Source organism: Plecotus auritus (assembly GCF_963455305.1).
Source record: "Plecotus auritus genome assembly, chromosome: 11".
NCBI lineage: Eukaryota > Metazoa > Chordata > Mammalia > Chiroptera > Vespertilionidae > Plecotus > Plecotus auritus.
The window spans coordinates 18,615,266-18,638,013 of NC_137777.1; the positions used below are offsets into that span (position 1 = coordinate 18,615,266).

A 22,748-nucleotide genomic window follows, 5' to 3' on the forward strand; every position below is an offset into this window, starting at 1 on the left:
CATGCTTCAGGGTCTTTTGTTGGCCATTTTTTATGTGCTTTTTTGGGAAAATGTCTATTTAGGTTCTTTATCCATTTTTAAATCAGATTGTCATTTTGCTATTGAGTGGTATGTATTCTTTATACATGTTAGATATTAATGCCATATCAGATATGTGGTATGAAAATATCTTCTCATTGCATAGGTTGCCTTTTCATTTTATTGATAGTTCCCTTTAACGTGCAGAGCTTTTTATTTATTTTTTATATATTTTTTTGAGTATATTTTTTCCATTGCTTTTCAGAGAGTGAAAGGGAGGGAGGGAGGGAGGAAGGGAGAGAGAAAGAAAAAGAGAGAGAGAAACATCAATGTGAGAGAGACACATTGACTAGTTGCCTCCCAGATCAGAGGCTGGGAGTGAACCTGGAACCCAGGTACATGCCCTTGACCAGGAATCGAACCCTCAACCCTTTGGTGCACGGGTGGACACTCTAACCACTAAGCAACACTAGCCAGGCTGTGCAGAGATTTTTAGTTTGATGTAGTACCATTTGTTTATTTTTATTATTTATTTATTTTTAATGTATTTTTATTGATTTCAGAGAGGAAGGGAGAGGGAAAGAGAGATGGAAACATCAATGATGAGAGAGAATAATTGATCAATTGGCTGCTTCCTGTATGCCCCCCACAGTGGGGATTGAGCCTGCTGCCTGGGCATGTGCCCTAACCAGGAATGGAATCATAACCTCCTGGTTCATAGGTCTACACTCAATCACCAAGCCACACCAGCCAAGCTATTTTTATTTTTGTCTTCCTGTCTATGAGAATTTTTTTTCTTTGCAATATTTTTATTTATATTTTAATCATTTTTTATAGTCTTAAAAAAGTCCCTTTAACATTTCTTATAATACTGGTTTGATGGTGATTAACAACTTTAGCTTTTGCTTGTCTGAGATGCTCTTCTGTCCTTTGATTCTAAATGATACCGTAGCTTTGCTGGGTAGACTAAACTTAGTTGTAGGTCCTTGCTTTTCATCACTTTGACTATTTCGTGTCAATCCCTTCTGGCCTGCAAAGTTTCTGTTGAGAAATCAGCTGATAGTCTATGGAAGCTCCCTAGTAGGTAAGTAACTGCTTTTCTCTTGCTACTTTTAAAATTCTGTCTTTGTCTTTAACCTTCTGCATTTTTATTATGATGTGTCTTGGTGGGGCCACTTTGGATTCATCTTGTTTGGGATTCTCTGTGCTTCTGTATGTCTATTTCCTTTGCCAGGTTAGGGAAGTTTTCAGTCATTATTTCTTCAAATAGGTTTTCAATCCCTTGCTCCCTCTATTCTCCTTTTGGTACCTCTATGATGCAAATGTTGTTATGCTTGATAATGCCCCAGAAGTTCCTTAAACTATCCATATTTTTATAATTCTTTTTTTCCTTTTGCTGTTCTGATTGGGTGTTTTCCACTACCTTGTCTTCCAAATCATTAATTCATTCTTCTGCTTCATCTAATCTGCTGTTGATTCCATGTAATGTATTCTCTATTTCATTTATTGTATTTTTTACTTCTGACTGGCTCTTTTTTCCATGGTATTTATGTCCTTTTTCATACTTGCTATCTCTATGTGTAAGTTCTCACGGAGTTCATCAATTTTTCTCCTAAGTTTATTGAACTTCCTTATAGCCTGGGCTTTGAACTTAATATCTAATATATAGCTTACCTCCATTTTGTTTAGTTCTTTTTCTGGAGTTTTTCCTGTTCTTTCAATTGGGACATGTCTTCTCATTGTGGCTGCCTACCCTTCCCCCCATATTCCTCCTATGCATTAGGTAGATCTGCTATGTCTCTCATCGTGGCAGAGTAAATTTATATATTAGGTGTCCTGTGGGGCCCAGTGGTGTAGACTCAGTGGTCACTTCAGTTGGGTGCTCCAGGGGTGTCCCTTGTATAGATTGTGTGTGCCCTCTTGTTGTAGTTGAGTCTCGATTGCTGTTTGCACGTAAGTGGGTGATACTCTCAGGATGACTGACTGTGTGGACTTGCTGTGATTACAGCTGATGAGCTGGATTTGCTTTAGCAGGGTTCTGATGACCACTGAGTCTACCCTTTGGGTGTGTCATTTGTGGCACTAATTGGGTGGCTCCCATATGGTCTGAAGCCAGCCACTGGGTTTGTTGCTTCTGGGGCCTCTTGGGAGGGCCCTGGTGCAGGGCAAGATCAGCTGCTGGTTGTGCTCAGCCCAGAACCACCTGGTAGGAGCTACAAAGTGTCTGTGCTTCACTTGGGGATACCTGGGGGAGGCTATGCTGACAATCAAGGCTGGCTTCCACTATGGTTTCAGGGTTGCTTAACAAGAGACACAGGGCATGCTGAGGTCTGCAACTGCTTGTTTGGGGTTTGTGGACCTTCAAGAGATTATAGGAAAATCTGCAACTTGAGCCAAGGCAGGCTGCTTGTCAGGAATAGCACTGAGAGAGGTTTCTTGGTGGGACAGGGTCTAAGGGAATTACCAGGGTGAGATGAGTGTTGTTACTTTGATGGAGACTCAGATTTTATATTTGCCTGCACCTGCCAGCTGTGTGAGAGAAGAGCTGAACAAAGGAACAGTGGTCCCTGCCAGCACTTTTGTCCTATAGAGAGCTGCACCTTCAGTCCTTACCCTGAAGGCAGATAATTGAGTTCCTCTACATGTATCCCTCTTGCTTTTCAAGTGGCCCAGCATGGGTATGGGACTCCTCACTCCTCATTGTGTACCTCTGTTACCAAGATATCCTTCCTGATTCTAAACCATTACACATGGATAGGGACCAGCCTGTTTCGTGTCATCTTCCCTCCTACCAGTTTCAATGTGGCTTCTTCCTTTATCCTTAATTATAGGAGTTCTGTTCAGCTAGTCTTCAGGTGGGTCTCAATGATGGTGGTTCTGTAATTTAGCTGTGATTTTGTTGTGGTCATGGGAGGAGGCAAGCATAGCATCTACCTACTTTGCCATCTTGAGGGAAGTCACCCCATATGTTTTCCTGTAGGAATCTTATTTTTTCAGGTCTTATATTCAAGCCTTTAATCTATGTGGGGTTAATTTTTGTGTATGGTATAAGATAGGGATCCAGTTTTATTATTTTGCATGTGTCAATACATTATCTCACCACCATTATTGAGTAGACTATCTTATGCCCATGTCTAGGCTCCTTTGTCATAAATTAATTGATCCTATATACCTGGGTTTATTTCTGGCCTTTATTCTGTTCTTTTGATTTATGTATATGTTTTTGTGCCAATACCATACTCTTTTGATTACTATCATCATAATAAAAGGCTAATATGCAAATGGTTATCACACTGTCATGCCATAATAGGGACCTGATCAATAGGGACCTGAGGCTGCTTTGCACCAGGCTGGGGCGGGGGCAGACCTGAGCCCATGCCCCCCCTGAGTCCACACCCCCCACCCCAGTGCAGGCCGGGGGACCTGAGGCTGTGCCCCCTACCCTGGTGCCGGTGCCTGGGGACCTGAGGCCGCGCCCCCCCCCCACACACACCTGGCGGGGCTTGACGGTGGTGGGGCCGGCCAGGTCTTGGTGTTGCCCAATGAGGGTGGGGCCAGCCGGACACTTCTATTATAGAGAAAGGGCAAATAGCAATATTAAAATATTTCCTCTGATTCCCTTTTAATGTGTATGAATTTCATGTACCAGGCCACTAGTAGCTCTATAATATAATTTGAAATCAAAGTGTGATGGCTCCAGTTTTGTTCATCTTTCTCAAGAATGCTTTGGCTATTCAAGGTCTTTTATGGTTCCACAAAAATTTTAAGATTATTATTCTATTTATGTGAAAAGTGCCATAAGGATAGCATTGAATCTATAGATGACTTTGGGTAGTATTACATATTAACAATATAAATTCTTTCAATCCATGAGTATGGAGTATCTTTTCATTTATTTGTGTCTTCTTCAGTTTTTAGTGTATAGATCTTTAGCCTCCTTGGGTAAATTTATCCCTAAATATTTTATTCTTTTTGTTGTTGTTGCTATTATAAATGAGATTTTCTTATTTTCTTTTTCTGACACTTTGTTAATGTACAGAAATGCAACTGATTTTTATGAGTTGATTTTTTTATCCTGCAAGTTTACCAAATTTGTTCTAACAGATTTTTGGTGGAATCTTTAGGGTTTTCCATCTGTAATATTATGTCACTTGCGAAGAGAGACAATTTTACTTCTTCCTGTTTAATCTGTATGCCTTTTATTTGTTTTTCTTGCCTAACTGCTCTGGCTAGAACTTTCAGTACTATGTTGAATAGCAGACATCCTTGCCTTGTTTCTGATCTTCAAGGATAAGCTTTCAGTTTTCCACCACTGAGTATGATGTTAACTGTGAACTTGTCATCTATGGCCTTGGTTATGTTGTGGCATGTTCCCTCTATACCAATTTATTGAGAGTTTTTATCATGAAAGAATGTTGAATTTTGTCAAATGCTTTTTCTGCATCAATTGAGATTATCATATGATTTTTACCCTTCATTTTGTGAATATAGTGATCACATTGATTGATTTTGTGGTTGTTGAACCATCCTTACATCCTGGAATAAATCCCACTTGGTCATGATGCATGATCCTTTTAAAGTACGGTTGAATTCAGTTTGCTAATATTGTGTTGGGGATTTTTGCATCAGTATTCCTCAGAAATATTGCCCTGTAATTTTCTTTTTTCATAGTGTCCTTTTCTGCCTTTGGTATTGGGGTATGCTGGCCTTGTATAATGATTTTGGAAGTGTGCCCTCCGATATTTTTTAGAATAGTTTGAGAAGGATTGTACTCTTCAGCTCTATGATTTTTCTTTGGCACTTTTTTATTTTCTATCTCTGTTGAAATTCTCACTTTGTCACACATTGTTCTCCTGACCTCAGCGAGCATTTTTATGGTCATTATTTAGGGCTTTCTATCAGGTAAATTGCTTATCTCCATTTTGCTAAAATCTGTTTCTGGTATTTATTTTGTTCTTTTATTTGAAATATATTTCTTTGTTCCTTTGTTTGAAATGTATTCATTTGTTTGAAATATATTCCTATTCTTCTTACTCTCTGTGTTGGCTTCTGCACCTTACGATAAAACAGCCAGCTATCCCAGTCTTGACAGCGTGGTCTTGTATAGGAGACAAACCTCATCAATCTGTTTGGCCTGAGCTCCTGGTTGTCTCTCAAACACTTGTGATTATCTAAACTGCCTTTTTTGTTCTTAGTGGCTCCCAGTAGCAGAGTGTGTGCCAGGACCTATCAGTGTACCTAAGGGGAGGATTACACTTGGCTCCTAGATCAAGCTGACTGGAAGGCATCTTGGAGAGTACATAGTTAAGCCCCTTCCAGGGAGAAACTGAGAGATGGCCATTTTTGCCTGCTCCCTCTGTGCTAGGCTGGGTAATACAGCTGCCCAGGGTGGGTTCTGAGACTATTAAGAACTGCTTCGTTGTTTGCTATAGTCCTATGGGACTTGTGAATGCAAGCCCCTTTGGTAATCAGGGCCAGCCAATTGGAGGCCCATCCCTCCTAGGCAATCATGAAAACTGGGTCATGAAATATCTGTAAAAGGGAGATACTGGTGACTTGTAGTGGGCTACAGAGCAAAGGTGGTGGAGCAATTTGCCTGTTTCCCTGGTCTCTGGGGAGGATCACAGGCAGCCCCTAGATATGTGCTAAATTAGAAGCCTGAACCTCAGGCAGCAGCAGCTTTCAAAGTGTGCAGCTGGACGGACCCATTTGGGGAAAAGACTGAAAGATGGGCAGTTTTGCAGTTCCCTCTGCACTGTGCCCTGAGGGCATAGCCATGGGAGTGTTCCCATTCATTAACTACTGGCTCTTTTTTTTTTTTTTTTTTTTTTTTACTATAGTCTTGTGAGTCTTCTGGATACAAGCCTTGTTGACTTTCAAAGCAAGGTATTTTGAGGTCCCTTTTCTCATGGAGTCTTAAAGTTGGGGTGCTAAATCTTTCCCTTCCCAGGGAGAAGCTGGGAGTTGGGAGTTTCCTCTCGATTGAATGGCACTATGTTGGGGTTTGGGTTAGGTGAGGGTGTGTCTCAGCCTTATCTGCCCATTTGATGTGGGTATTTTCTCATTCACCCAATGTGTAGGAGTTACTCAGCAGTGGTAATTGCTCCCTATGTAACTGTATGTTCATGTGTCTGCGGATAGAGGGGAGTACGGGAACCTTAATCCTGGTTGGCCTCTCACTAGTAGCATTCTATAGGTTGCCTACACTTGTTGAATATGGTAGATATGTGGAGAAAAACTATGAAGGTTATGTGCACCTTGGCCATCTAACCATATTGTAGAAATCTTTGAAAAAGTTTTACAATGTTATTTTATCACCATCATCAGAATGCCAATGTCTTTCATAAAATGAGAGCAATGCTTCATTAAAAGTAGATGTCATTGTTCTAACTCTAAACTTATGTAAGTTATTTATTCTAGTCAAATATCATTTTGACTTTTCTGCTTTTCTTTGCTGATCATGTTTCAACTAATAAGTAATATAGTTTCTTGACCCCATGAAAAATGGCATTACAGAATAATGTCAGGCCATGCTACGGTACCAATAACTGCACAACCTCAGTGGCTTAGTACAATAAAGGTTTATTTCCTTGCTCATGCAAAGTCTGATTTAGGTTGGGCAACCACCCAAGGCAACTCTTTTCGAGGCAGTGACTCAGATGCAGGCTGCTTTCACCTGTAGCTCTACCTTTGTGATCCCAGCCAAATGGGAAAAGAAATTGTGCAGAACTTGTACTTGCTCTTACGTGACCCAGCCTTGCAGTTTCATGCAATTCCCAATCAGATTCCTTTGGTTAAAATAAATCACAAGGCTTCATCTAACTACAAGAGAACTGAGAAATGGACTGCTGCTTGGTGGTCAGGAAGGAAAGAACTAGATGTAACTAAGCACTAGAAGTCCCTGTCACATTTAGTTTTCCCAGGTGATAGATGTAGGAAAGAGTAAACTTGGGAGAAGCATGTGTGATGGGGAAAAAGATTAAGAACATATTTATTTTATTAAGTGTCATGCAAGTACCTAAAACTTTAGTTATCCTATTTTACGTACTGAACTCTGAAAAAAAATACTTTAAACACTTTTCAGTTAAATACCATGATTGTAGGTGTCTCTGTTCAAACATGTATGTTCTTATGTCCGAGAGTTGTTACCAAAGTATCTCAATAATTACAAGTTTTAAAAATCCTCATTGTTGAAAATTACAAACCCAAGGACCTATAATTCACAGACTAGTTTTGTTGTTCATTTGACATATTTTATTAAATTTTAAAGAAATAAAGGAAAATTCTTTGTAGAGTCATTGAGATAATTATTTCATCATAAATGTAGATGAAATTGGTAGGTGATATGGTAACCTGAAATTAAGTATCATTATCACATTTATGTGAAGAGTAGTTTCGAAAGTTTTTAAGCATTGACTTATTTTACGTTCTTTTTACATCAAAACCATTTTCAAGGAGCTTTTAAGTTTTGCTCTTGGAGTGTACAATGAGGAAAAATATTTGAGAAGTCCAAACTCCGTAATTATTACAAATTTTTCCTAATTGCCCTTCACTTATCCTGATATTTTTATTCTAAAATAAGGGGCAAGAGAACTATGTAAGTCTTGAATCCCTTGGTCACTCTTAGTGACTTACCTGCTCCTGGTTTTCCTCCCTGGACACTTTGTCACAATCTCTCTCTTGGTGCCGCCTTCTCTGGTCAACATCTAAGGCTTGGTGCCTCTAAGCCTCTTTTTCTCCCCTTGTACATTCTCTCTCTGGTCAGCCCATAAAGTTCCTTGGTACTAAGTGCATCTATATATTGATATCCCACAAATAGTGTATTTCTAGCCTTGAACTTTCCCCTAAACTCCAGGTTTATATCCAGCTGCCTACTTGGTATTTCCACATAAATATCTAACATGCACGTTAAACTTAGCATGTGAAAATGGCTTATTTTTATTCTCCAGTTTTCCCCATCTTCCCTATATGTTCTGTTGCTTAGGGCAGTGGTTGGCAAACTGCGGCTTGCGAGCCACATGCGGCTCACTAGCCGCGGTTTGCCACTCTGTTGACTAATGAGTTTGCCGACCACGGGCTTAGGGCAAGAAACCTAGGAGACATAATGGTTTCCTTTTTTCCCTTCACCACTACCCTCTCCATGCAACTCATCAGCAAGTCTGCGGGCTCTTCTGCCAATCTATGTCCTGAATCCAAACTTCTCTCCTCTACTGCCACCCACCAGCCCAAGTCACACTAATTCTCATCTGATTACTGCAAAAACCGGTCTCTCTGCCTTTGTTCTGAATATCCACCTTCCACACTGCAGCCCAAGTGAATATGGCAGAAGAATCTGATCACATCATTAAGCTGCTTAAATCCTCCACTGATTTTCTAAGTACTTAGATCAAATCCTATCTTTCACCTTCCTGTTTCCATGTCTTGGCTATTGTGAATAATGTTGCCGTGAACATAGGGGTACATATACCTTTATAAATAGGTGTTTTCAAAATTTGGGGGGGGGGGAGATACACAGAAGAGGGATTGCTAGGTCATACAGTAGCTTGATTCTTAACTTTTTGAGGAACTTCCATACAGTTTTTCACAGAGGCTGCACCAGTTTAACATTCCCATCAGCAGTGTGCCAGGGTTCTCTTTCCTCCACATCCTCTCCAACACTTTTTGTTTTATTGCTAATAGGCATTCTAACAGATGTGAGGTGGTGTCTCATTGTGGTTTTGATTTCCATTTCCCTTATACCTAGTAAAGTTGAGCATCTTTTCATATATGTATGGGCCATATCTTCTTGGGCAAATTGTCTGTTCAGGTTCTCTGCCCATTTTTTTTAATTGGATTGTTTGGGGCATGGGGGGTTGGTGTTGAGTTGTATGAGTCTTTATATATTTTGGATATTAGTCCCTTATCAAGGTATTGCTTGCAAATCTCCCATTCAATCAGATACCTTTTTATTTTGTTGATAGTTTCTTTTGCTGTGCAGAAGCTTTTTAGTGGGAATAGTCCTATTCATTTATTTTTGCTTTTACTTCCCTTGCCTTTAAGTTCACAAAAAATGCTCTGAGACCAGGTTTAGCACCTATATTTTCTTCTGTGTATTTTCAATAAGTGGTATTGGGAAAATTGGAAAGCCACTACAAAAGAATGAAACTAGACTTTCTGATAAGTTAACTCAAATCTTTGACACATTTTTCAGACTGTTCAACCTCTAAATCAGATTTCATATGTTTACCACCTACTTTCAAAGCCGTAATTACTGTGATATCTCTGCCTTCATGATTCAAGGGCTATCAACTAATGTGTTTACCAAAGGAACCCAAGGAGATTTTATAATAATGATCATCACAGTCCATTCAGGCTTTTCTTGATCCCCACAAGATACATAGAGGAAGAGGAAATTAAAAGGGCACTGTATTCAAATGAAAAATGTTTAATATTTTATTCCACATGGAACAGGATAGTATTTAAACAAGAGAATAGCAGAACAAATATATTAATAGAAAAATAAATGGAGATGTATAAATAAAAAAATTGGAGTGAAAGTGGGATAAGAATATTTAGGATGATGATGAATAGTTCAGAAGAGAGAAAAAGAGGACCAAACAGGATTAGGACAAAGCAAGTGAAAAGGTGGGGAGAAATTCAACAAAGGTTTCTGAGGTAGATAGAGTCTAATAAATGGATTAGACTTAGAGACAATGGGAGTATAATGAATATACGAGTTTTTCTTTAATCAATTAAGTAGGTAATTTGCTTCTTTGATCTTGAGTCTATCTCTGCACTTCAGTGCTTGTCAGCATCACAAAGAACCACATTACCCAGGCTCTCTAGTTTCCAGGCAGGTTTAGGCAATGGCAGATGCTGGTGGGGGACTGGAGGTTGAAAGGTTGGGAGAAGCCAAGGTATTTTTCTCTCTCACTTTGCTACAGACAACATTTCTTAGGGTGACCAGATTTCTTCCAAGATTTCAGCTCCCTCCAGACAAGCTTTCTGTCTTTGGTTCCAGTTTCCTCAGTGGTCATAGCTCTAGCCTCGACTATTGTTCCAGCTCTCCTTGGACAGCCTTGCCTTCTACCTTCTGGAAACGTCACCACTTCCTGTTATCCCTCTTGCCTTACGGGTGATAGTGGCTTCCTGCTGTTGCTAATCTCTGGATTGTCTTGCCATCGCCATGCTTCTTGTTTCCTTTATTATCTATGTAACCAATTCCAAGTGTTAAATTCCCTGTTTGAAATACGCAGACTAGTATATTTCCTTGACTAGACACTGACTGATACAGTCTTAAGTTCAGTTTTCAATACATTGAACTTGCGGTAAGTGTGGGGCTCCCTGGTCAAGATATTTTAGGAGATGCTTAGAAATAGTTACCAAAGATCTGGCAACAGAAATTGGTTTGGAAAGCACCAACATGCTGGTGGTATTTGAAATCATAAGGTTAGACTTCCCAAGTGGAATGAGGAGGTGAAAAGATTAAATAGTGAACTAACCTCTGAAATATCAATATTTTAAATTTAGGCTTAGAAATAGCTTGGCAACTGAAAAGGAGAAGCCAGAGAAGTAGGAAAGCCAAGGTAGGAATGTCACAGAAGCCAAATGAGAAGCAAAATTCCTAAAGTAATGGGAACAGTAGAGTCAAACTTGATTCAAATAGCAGATAGGACACACAAAAAGGGATCGAGACAAACATTTTGCTTGAATTTAGCAAGTGAACTGTCATTGCTACTTTTATCAGAACAATTACAATACAGTTGTGGAGAAGAAACAAGATTATGATGAGTTAAGATGAAAATGGGGAATGGGAGAAGACATCAGTGAATGTCAACTGCTTTTTCGGGATACTGAACAATGAAGAACTTGAATAAAAGAGAACTTGAAGTCAAAGGGAGAGGAAGGAGTGAAGAAAGGCATAGATACTGAACATCTCAAAAAAGTAAGAGGGAATAGGGTCAAATGTAGAAGTGGAATAAATGGTTATGCCTTTGAAAGGAGAGGAAGGATGATGAGGTTTAAGATATAGATACGTTCACAGGGTTGCTAATTATGCCTTTTCTAACATGATATTGTCAAGTAGTATTCACTGTGTACAAACTTCTTTAAAATGAACAGAAGTATTATTTACTTCTCTTGCTTTCAGCTCCCCTTTAAAGCAAAAAAAAAAAAAAAATTGGAGAAGGAATCACACACTTGAGGCTAAGTGTTAACTTTTCTCCAATGTCTCCAGCAAGACATGAAAATTCCATGTTTGTAAGCATGACTGATATTAGCATCTTAAAAAACATTTATAAAACTGGTTTTTCTTAAGTGCTGAATTGTGAATTTTTATTTCTTGTGATGAGGATATTTAAAATGTATAAACTTGGCAACTTTCAATATGCAGTTAGCTATGTGCTAACTATAGTCACCATGCTGTACCTTAGATCCCTATGACTTTTATAACTGGAATTTTATACCTTTTGATCACCTTCTTCCATTTCACCCACCCCACTCAAACCTCTGAATTGTGAAAGTTGTAGTCCCATCTTTTACTTTTATAGACGCTAAGCTACGTGAAAATATTGGGAAGAAAACCAGTTTCGTATATTCTACTCATATATATTGTATACAGTATAGAAATGGTATATCTATTTGTGGGAAACCACCAGATCTTTTTATAACTGCCCTGAAGCTACAAATTACACTGTAGCATGTGTGTGTGTTACAGCTGTATATCAATTCCCATGAGAATAAAAGTTTGAGCAAATAATGTCCAGGCATCAAACAGTAAATTGAAGGGAACTGATGCTTTCATACACATATTCATTTTTTTTGAGAAATATTTTAAAATAATAGCCAGGGACAGAGGTAGTTAAAAAGAATAACAGGTAACAACTTATGTAGTGCTTAGTATATATCATGCTATGTTGACCATACTTTACACATTTTACCTGATTTAATCCTCAAAACACAATCCTATACATATTTTACTAAAGTCAGCCCTTAAAACACAGCCCTGCAGGTAGGTATTATTACCTTCATTTCACAGATGAGTAAACAGACCTGGATAAATTAAATAATTTGCCCCAGGCTATTCTCAGTCTATACTGGAACTCAGTCTGGCTCTAAAGTTTCCTTTTTCTAATTTTCCCTTTTTATCTAATTTATTAGAATGACACTGATTAACAAAATTATACAGGTTTCAGGTGCACAAATCCCTAACAAATATCTGTACACTGTATTGTGTGTTCACCACCCCAAGTCTCTATCCATCATTTATCCCCCCTGTGGTCTATGTCCATGAATTTCTTTTACTCAATCCCCCCAGCCTATTCCCCACCCCCACCCTTGAGACAGTTTATCTATGAGTCTGCCTCTATTTTGTTAGTTCCTAAAATCTCCACTCTTAACTACTCCACTACCATGTAATTTATAGCTAACCTAGTTAGTGCCTTAGATGTAGTTACTAGCATAGGTTTGAAAAAAAATTTTTTAAGGACCATCATTTGAGGGTAGAGTTTTAAAGTGTTGGGTTTTTTCCTAAATATATCTCAAAAGAAAAGCAAATTTCCACAAATACTTTTGAAGTTTTTTAATGCATGAAAAGAACATCCCAGAAACAGAACAGGTATTGACTTATTAACAATGAAGCACTATACAAGAGCCCCCTCCCTGCTTAGCAATAGGAATATAGTGTAAATAGACGTGAAAGGAGGTGAACACTTCAGGATTAAATGCAAACCCTAAAGTTGAATACAACATTCATATATGGCTTATCTCATAACAATATTTTCATAATGATGTATATGACATTTATACTTATTGGTAAGATGCTTTTGACTCAAAAGTTAACCAAAATGCTAAAGAGGTAGTTTTGCCAATGCAAGGTGAGAGAAAGGCTTTACCTTGCTTTGTGTTTTCCTCAAAAATCTGCAACCATTTCTTTTGGATCATCCAGGGCGATAATGATGCTTTTAGAAGTAGCCAATTCAAAATCCTTTAAGAGCCGATTCCCCCAACGGGACAAGGATGTTTTTGAAACCACAACTCTGAAACCGTCCCCTAGGATCTCCCACACTGTCCACCCCATCTCAGATATGAAATACATTCTGGCTCCACGGGGACCTGTTAAGATCTGACCAGCAGTTGTAGGAATTCATCTTGTTTTCTCCTCAGATCCAAAGCATAGTCTTATGATGGTAACTCCTACAGTGACCCAAGAATACTGGTAGGTGCCCTGTCACTAAGTCAGGGACTGCTTTAAATGATGCATATACACATACTGAAGTTTGGAAAGTTCTCTAGCTGGCCTGTGAAGTTGCATGATGAGTACTAGGAATGGCTGCATGTAATTCCTCTTGTTTCAGGTGTGTTTCATGTCTCCCATCTTAGACTCAAAGGGACTTCGTTTCTGACTGCCAGATGCTGCTTTATCTTGTGAGGAGATACATTCTTTGACATCGGTCATTTGACCCTATGTACAAACTAGCTTATCCTATCCTTACAGTGAGAAATAAGCCCACAAAGAAAAGAAAAGGTAAGGTTCAAGGGGCAACAAAACATTTGTCAATTCTCAAAACTAGAACAGCCATTTACCGGACGACAGTTAGGAACCACTAAAAAACAAAGTGACATCTATTAATCAGGTATGACTTGTTACACATAAGAGAGCATAAATATACAGTAAATAAGAGGTTTATGCGTAGCCCCAGCGGAATATGTACATATCAGAGCCGCTGTGAAACTGAGCAGGAATTCCTGTAGCATATCCCCAGCTAAGAACAGTTCCATCCCACAACAGTTTGAAGGGAACAGATGCCGAGAACATGTGGTAACATTAAGCAGATATCCACATACATGTATCCTTGACAGTGCACAATGTGAGAAATAGAGGGCACAAGTGAAATAGCACTTTGCCTGTTGAGCATCTTCCTTCCCATAAATATGCACAAGTCCGTTCTCCAGTGGTGGTCTGCAGCCTCACACTTGGTGGTGGTGCACACCGAGCCCAGTCCCATGCTGTACACTCAACTCCTGCTTCCTCCTATGCAGGTCACAAGCTCCCACCTTCACAGTCTGCAGCTGCAAATCAAAGCATAAATAACAGAGGCCATGGCGGCTCCTCCTTTCACAATGTCACTGGGAATGGATACCGGTCAGAGCAGCACAAACACCGTGCACCAGTGTCCGGGAGTGGAGAGTAGCTTTGTGCACTTTTGCAAAAAAAAAAAAAAAAAAAAAAAAAAATCCACCCGACGTGTCTATTTTACTGGTTTGCCCTGTCTGTAGCGAGGAAGACACTGTGCTGCTCCTGGGCTCTTTCTGTCAGCTTCCTCTTCTTCTTCTTGTTCTTCTTCTCCTTCGCCTTTGGCCCTCTCTTCCCTACAATGGGGGGAGAGAGAGAGAAATGAAGACGTGAGAGAAAAGGCTCTTTTTCTAGGAAAGAAAACATAAAACATTAAGAGTTTTACACAAAGCCCATCTGGAAAACATCACCTATGGAAAAAGCAGCCTCAAAGAGAAAATTGTTCACATTAATTTTGACGGAATAATAATAATTTACTAAATTGGATATGCTGTCTAAACCAGAGACTGATCTTCCTGTTACAGGGAACTGGCATATTTAAACACCTCCCAGTGGCCTGATCAGTCTTGCAAATATCATCCTGCCACAAAAATTTCACTTATCCCCTCCTACTTTTAACAATGCTACCCTTTACTAGACATCTTTACATCTTTCTCCTGCTCCACATGTCAGTGGGTAAAAAGAAAATAAGCATCTATCTACAGTAAATATACCAGAAGTTTCAAACCCCCCCTCGCCCTGCCCCACAGGAGAAACAAATGTCTTGCTTTTAACATTATTCCCTCAGTGTTCTCCAAAGGCCAATATATGATATGACATATGTGGAATACTTTATTTTCTATAAAAATTTATGAGGCCATCATTCATGGTGTGGCTTATGGCTTCTTATAAAAATCGCCTAGACCAGTTGTTCTTATTGAGAGCAAGAGAAAAGCTTGTTTCTGAAGAACTGGTGGACTGTGTCTGACAAGCAGAAAGTCACACCATGCTCTCCTGTTGGTTCTCTTTGCCCTGGTCACTGGGAAGCTCGGAGCACAAGCTAAACAGTTGGAGTTTGGGGTGCAGTTCTCCCTATACCTCTGCTGTATTTCACCTCTTACATCTTGTGGTTATGCATCACGGTCTTTAGAAGGCTTCAGCATTTCTTTGCAAGTATGTGTACATAAGATTATGAAAAAAATAAGGAACACAGACATTTGCTTTAGGTCCATTGCTCTCTTTGAGTTCTAAACACACAGGGATCATTTTTAGAGCAGGAAATTAATAAAGTTCACTTGCGTTTTACAGAAAGCGAGTCATCACTATACATCTTCAGTACAGGAAGGTTTTTCCTCAAAAGACAAGAATCCTACAGCCAGCTCGCCCCCCTGTCCTTATGTCCAATTTTATCGTGTAGTTCTTCAAAGCTTTTCCTGTGAGACACCATAGTAATCAGTACCACAACCAGGACATCCAGTTGTAATCCATGCTCTCCAACCTTCCCAGACCTTTTCATGTCAGGGACATAGATGACCGATGTGAGAAATGAAGGAGAAACAGACCAGAGATTAGAGAGGTAAATGCATGCCTCAGGAAACCAGACATTCTAGATCAAGAGGCCACGAGAGTCCTGCGTAAGGGAGGTGTTTCTCGTTTCTGCTCTTTTTGATCAGAAAGGCTTTATTTTGAGGGTGGAAAACGGTCTCACTGATAAGACTATAGCACATAGTTGCCAAGTAGTGGATACTTAAGTGTTTGCTGAGTAAAACTTTTATCACAAGAAAAAAAGATTGTAAAAAGAATAACTTATTTTTAATAGGACACTACAGTAAAATAATCAGAATATGATCATGCCCTCATATTAAATTATGAAGGTCCTTGAAGTTAACTTCTGGTTCTCATTAAATTCTGGCATTAATGTTATAATGGCATTTTGCCATCTTTAAATATAGTTAATCCTACCCAATGAAGCTTTAGTCCAAGCCAGCATTAATAAAAAAAAACAACTGTAAAGTTACAACTATTTAATAACACCATATCTGATGATGAGACACACTTAATGAGGGCAGAGAGATGAAATATTTAATATTAAATAGAATATTTAAAAAGAAGCTTCAATGATAAAGTTATATGAAGGTTTTTCTTAGATCTATATTTACTCTTAACAGAAAATCCTTTAAAAGTCATTGCTGACTACATTGAAAAGTTCAGTTTAAATTTCATTTCTTTAAAGGCTGGAGGTTTCTTTAAAAGCAAATTGAAATCCAGTGAATGGGAAATAATGCCAACGTTCCTTGATTTTAAAGTATATTCTGTTAAGATAAAAATATACTGAATATGTTATTTAAATAAAGCTTTTCACAGTCACCATTTCAAATCTTTATATAAATGATTTTAGTTGGGAATCAAATGTGCACTACTTTCACTAACAGCAAATCTAAGCTAAATTAGTGGAAACTCATTTTAAGAGAGGGTCAATTTCATGTCATTTACCTAATATATTATTCTGATGTAACTGTCAATATCAAATGGTCTTTGGATTTGCTGGCTGATATAATATTGTGTGTGATAGAGAAGTTATTCAATATTTGCATAAAACTGTTCATATTGTAGCCAAAAATTCAACAATGCTTCTGAAAACTTATATAAGATAATTTTTCAAATTGTACAATTATTCTATTGGCAATAAGTCATATGGTACCTGTTCCAACTACAGATGTTCTGGGAGACCTAATTGTAACCCTAAAACTTTCCTCAGCAATCTCTTTTGAATGACGTCTCTGTACTATTGGCTCATTGCTTGGTTTTGTTCTTGGTCAGCCCCATTTCTCATGTAAGACATATTGCAAATACCAAAGAATTAAGACAGTTAGCCAATATTTGACCACGGATAGGCCTAAATTAACTGAAAATATTTTGTGGTCCATAGTAGGTTGTTTTGACTTTAAGCCCAACTCAAAGTAATAAAAGAATATTGAAACATATCCTAACAAAAGGTATAAAAAGAGTCTTGCACATACTTTCTTCTGATCTCTGCTAAGATTTAACAAAAATATATCCCTGTTCTTATTTATATATTTGAAAATAACACATTGAATATACAAGCATGCTAACTTATGTTTTCACTTAACTTCTTTACATCTGTGGGTAGATTAGACTCAGAGAATGACTTCTAGACTTTCATCAGATCGTTGCACATTTTTTCAAGAATATTCACCTATACAGGAAGCATTTAAAGGCAAATTTGATGCCAGTTACCCAAAAACTAATTCAACTCATGGATTTTAACTTTCTTGCTTTTTAGTCCACAAGAGAAAACTTGGAAAATACATTCCCCAAGATCAGCAGAAAAGATCTGAGTTTTGTGAGGAGATCGTCAGCCTCCAGGTATGTCCAACACTAATGACAAATTATGCGTATCTTTGTCCTGAGTGCTTTAAGAATGCAGGTGCCTTGACAAATCACTATTGAGTGAATCTCTTCAAGATCGAAGAGAATCTGATCTACAGAGCAGATCTCTTCAGCACTGTTATGTGAATGCAAGAAGACAACTAGCTCTTAAAGCAAAGCAATATGGATTTCATAGAGAAGGCCTCCTCTGGGAGGAAGCAAACCTGGTAGGTAGGCACTGTGTTAGGACCGAGGTGTCTGGTGCAATATTATACTTGTGATTCTCGGTTTCTACATTTATAGAAAGAAGATGCTATAGTCATCTTTCACTAGAAAGTTATGAGGCACCGTTAGAAAAGATTATATTCCTGGGATGAAAGGAAGATGAGTAAAATACCACTGGCAAGACAAGATTATCATCAAAATGAACAAAGTTAGAACGGTATTATCAAAGCCACACTCTAACCAACGTAATTACATTGACTTGCACACATGTGGAAATGGTCCAACAGGATAACCTATCAACTCTTCTACAGAGAAAGGTGAGCAGTGCCTTATGGAAATACTCCTAACGTCCAGCTGTAGATTACTGCTATTAGAATCAGAAACAGGATAGATTATTTTGAACCAAGATATCAGGCAGCCTCACAAATTACATGAAGCTGTGAAAATACTGACTCCCCTGTCAGTCAAACATGGATTTTATTCTTCTGTAAGCTCTCCAATACAAGGAAATGCTTCAGATGGTTTTTCCCCCTTACTAGTTTAGATAAAAGTCTTTTCATCTTTGGAACAATACATCCATCCGTGAGGCACAAAGGTTGTGAAGCGTTTCCATAATGATTACTGAGTATTTGAGGAAGACTTTCTAATGGAAGAAAACTAAAGAAAAAAATTCAGTAACTGTGACTAGCAAAAAAAATAAAAGCTTCGATATATACACACTGGGGGAAGAAGCCACAATAATGACAAATACAGTTAACTGTAATGACCAGTATTAGAGCCACAACTATGATGACAAAGGTCATCACCTAAAACCAGGGCCAATTTCTGTTACGTTTTAATAAGTTTGTGATGCTAACTTAAAACCTAGGTTTCACTGCATTCATGAAATTCATTATGGTGACTCAGGGATCACCTCAAAGAGATTGTCATCCTTCAAAGCAGCTAACATTGAGAGACAAGAAGCCTGTGTAACCACCAATTGGTGAATGTTGTCCTACAGAAGAGGACACACACACTGTAGGCAGAACATAAAAGGTCGCCTCCACATCTAAAAGCAGAGGGACTGAGTTGTAGACAGTGAATAGCAACTGGGCCATTACTTTCTCTCATATGGGCAACTTGAGTTTGCCCAAGAATGAGTAGCAACAGAGATTTATTTATTTAAGAGTGATTGATGATTCCCTGGGGAAAAAAATGCCAGCTGGTTCCTAAAATATTTTTAAAAGCTCATATGAAAATAGACAAAAGTCCTAAATACAATTCATAAAAAAATAAAAAAATAGCTAATAGCTAATAAATATATTTAAACAATCAAATTTCACAATCAAAACCACCAAATAAAATTAGTTGCTACTGCAAAGATGCTTAAGAGTGAAAATATGTAAAGCTAGTGAGAATGTGATGAGACAGGCTTTGGGATTCAGTTTGAGAATATGCAATTGATGCAGACAGCCTTTCTGAAAAGCCATTTGGCAAGTGTAAAAAGAGCATCAGAATGCTCATAACATTTTAAAAATTGAATTTTAGGGAGGGAAAGAGAAACATCGATTTATTAATCTACTCATTCACTGACTGACTGGGGATCAAACCCAAAACCTTGGTGTATCGGGACAATGCTCCAACCAACTGAGCTACCTGGCCAGGGCAAAAATGTTCATAACTTTTGAACGAGATCTTGGAATCCATTCTAGGAAAATAATCTAAACTTGGGCAGAAATTTATGCATAAAGATGTTTACCATAACTCTGAAAAAACCTGTAAATTACCTAAGTGCCCTTTTACAATTTTTCTGACTACCAAAGCAGTGTGTTTTCAACTATGAAGAAGCATTTTGTATTTTAAAACCACAACAATTACATGTATGTCCAAGAATAATTGCATGTTCCTAATACTTACATAAATAGCTATAAGGAAAACCTTGTAATACTAAAACATTTCTACTGTAGTGGTAAGCAGATTTTTTTTTTTTTTTTTTTTTTTTTTACAGAGAAGAAGGGAGAGGGATAGAGAGCCAGAAACATCGATCAGCTGCCTCCTTCACGCCCCCTACTGGGGATGTGCTCACAACCAAGGTACATGCCCTTGACCAGAATCGAACTTGGGACCCTTCAGTCCGCAGTTCTATCCACTGAGCAAAACCAGTTAGGGCAGTAAGCAGATTCTCTAGTGAGTGACCAATCATAAATGAATCTAAGATATATAAAAGCTTAGGAACTATTGGACCTAAACAGACATTAAGAACACAAAAACAGACTCATAGAAACAGAAGCCAAAGGGATGGTCACCAGAGGGAAGGGGGTGGGGAATGAGTGAAAAGAGGGAAGGGGAACATAGTCAATACCAAAGTTTGTACAGTGACAGATGATTACTAGGATTATGGGGGTAATCACATTGTAAGGTATAAAAATGTCAAATCACTATATTGTACACCTGAAACTATATAACTAATATGTTTGTATACCAATTCTAAAGTTTTTTAAAAATAATATATATTAGTTCATGAAGCTCTTTTTTTTCTAGAAAGGAGTCCAAGTATGGGGAGCATGATTGGCATCTACCACAGGATATTCTATATAGTCTAAGATAAAACTCTTCCCACTGTCTATAATAATTCAGGATAACATATCTTGATGGTTATTGATTCACATTAGCTAGAAGTCAGAGGAGAGTAAAGTTAGCTAGAACTCTGAGAAAAGCAAAGGAATTAATTTTTGGCTCCTTATAGTACAAAGTTCCTTGTCATTTTTAGTAACATTTATCTGTTTCTTTGGGTTTTTAAAAGAAATAACACCTTTTTCACTAAAAACATTTCACAGACAGATGTCTTTGGAAAGAACTGGAAAATCCCTAAATGGTTATTTGATGACTGTGATCAAATTTTCTTTCAGGAAAAATATAGAAACAAATGAGTTGAAAAATAACAAGCTATCTACAAAGGAGACTTTTACTGGGCATCTTGAATCTCAGGTCATTTCATCTTCATAAAAGTGCATGTGTTTTAAAAGTCTACACACAATCTGGAGATAACTTACAAGTAGCTGTCCATCTTACAAGGCTACTGGTGAAGAGTGAAAACCATCCAAAATAATAAATGACAATGCACTTCTCTAAACATACAAATGTGAAAATCATTCAAAATTCAGAATATTTACTGCTATAGATTTACACTATTTCAATAAGCAATTCTGTCTTAATGTTCTATCTGTACAAGTTTGCCATATTTTTATTGTAAAAAAAAATAGTATGAAATTGCTTTCTTTGTCTTTAAGACCATTCAAGTTTTCTTATATAACACATTTTATTAGGCGTGAGGTCTGCTACCTATTTTGTTGAAAGGAAGTTCGTTTAGTTTAAAAATCTTGTTTCATGTTCAAAACAATGAAGTTGGAAGAAAAGCTAATTCTGAAGATCACCTGAGCCTTTATAAGTTAATTATACCACCAATAAGATTTCCTGCACATGGTATTTCAAAATTTATAGCCCTGAAGAAAATAATTGTTCTTCAGGCATATAACAAGAATTCTGAAGGGGCAATAAGATATTCCCAAGCCCCTCCCAACTCACTTGAAGTGGTAAGGTCTACAGAAAAGTAATTTCAATGAGATTTGGATTTGTTCCATATAACATTGGTCATTCCAATGATTTGTTTAATATAAACTCAAAGATATCTGGTACCTCAAACAGAGAAATGAAAAATCAGTTCAAAGACAAAAGTCTATGGCGTTTAAGATAGGTGAAAATAAATAAATTAGGATACATTTGTTTCAAAAATATCCAGAGCTCTTTTTATAAATACTTTAGGTTCATTGTAAAGGACCAAGAGTGTTTCAGGGTAGTGAAAACTAAAATAATGCTCTGCGTAAATGCACTTGTGTGAAGGAATAAATACATAACTCTACCACAAGGGGGCACTAATTCACTTTTATTGTAATGTAAGAGTACCCTGTTTTGGTTTTTTTTTGTTTTTTTTTTTAAATGTACATAGGAGCTTTGGGGCTCTAACTTCTTACATACTTCATTTTAACCCCAATTGGAGGCCCTTCTTTCTTTCCAGGCAGAGTTAAGCTCTTTGGTAAAGTAAAGAATAGTAGCAAGACAAGGAAAGATATAATTACACACTGCTTTTAAAGATGTTTGAGAGTAAAGGCAGGGAATGACAGGAGAAAAGAAAAGATGAATCTGCTATTCAAACAGTGATTTGGAGAAAGATGCATTATTATAAACCCAAGTAGTATTTTCTTATGGGAAAATTATCCTAAATTACCTGCAAAGAACAAGTCCTTTCCTTGGCTCTCTTATTTATAAGAATGAAGTTGTGAAATTAACAATGATATTCATTATTATCTGGTGCATAGATCTGATATCAAGTATGAAAGCTGATTAGGTGGTGAGTCCTGACAAAGGGTTCTGATCAAGTTGGCCTCCCAGCACCAGAAACAACTGGCTGTGTTGCGGGGAGGGGTTAAATATGAAGCAAGTGAGGTACAGAAAAACCAGGGTGACCTATCCAAGTTGCTACAGCTAATTAGCAGCTGAGCTGGGCTTGGAACTAGGTTTCAGTGTCTTAGATACTTTTATAGTTTTAAAAATCACTGGATAAGGACACAGAGGAGTTTTTCAAGAAATGCAGAAAAACATTAGAAGACAAATAACATTACTCTGACCAAATTCTAGGAGAAGTCATTGGCCACCTCATAACTGAAGAAACCGCTTTATGAACTGTTAAAGTACTGCCTAAATAACAACTTATCTGTAACTTTGACATTCTGTAAACTTACACTGCATTGATTCATTGCTTATTCTTTTTCTTACCTTTTAGCGAGATGCAATCTGTAAAGTTTCCTAGGTCGGGTAAGTGAGATGGTGGACATTCCTACCATGGACCATGCACTCACTGTAAGTGCTTTCGACACATTCTCACGTAATTGAATATCATGAAAAAACTGAAGTACTCCAACTGCCTGCCAGAACATTGTGCAGTTATGCATCCTAAAATTACTCAAGATAAATAAAATTTGCAGAAAACCATCAGGCTCATTTGGCACTCCTAAATTAAGTCAGAAAAAAACATCAGGTTTTGCAG

General features: G+C 37.9%; 1 protein-coding gene across 1 annotated transcript in view; it reads right to left on the reverse strand.

Annotated features, from left to right (window-relative positions):
• Positions 1-12,569: 12,569 nt before the first annotated feature.
• Positions 12,570-22,748, reverse strand: part of RSPO2 (R-spondin 2) — a 146,093-nt gene continuing 135,914 nt past the window's right edge. Inside the window, exon 6 of the mRNA XM_080646682.1 lies at positions 12,570-14,367. Coding sequence (XP_080502808.1) covers positions 14,252-14,367 — 116 coding nt within the window. The 3' untranslated portion in view covers positions 12,570-14,251. The remainder of the gene's footprint in view (positions 14,368-22,748) is intronic.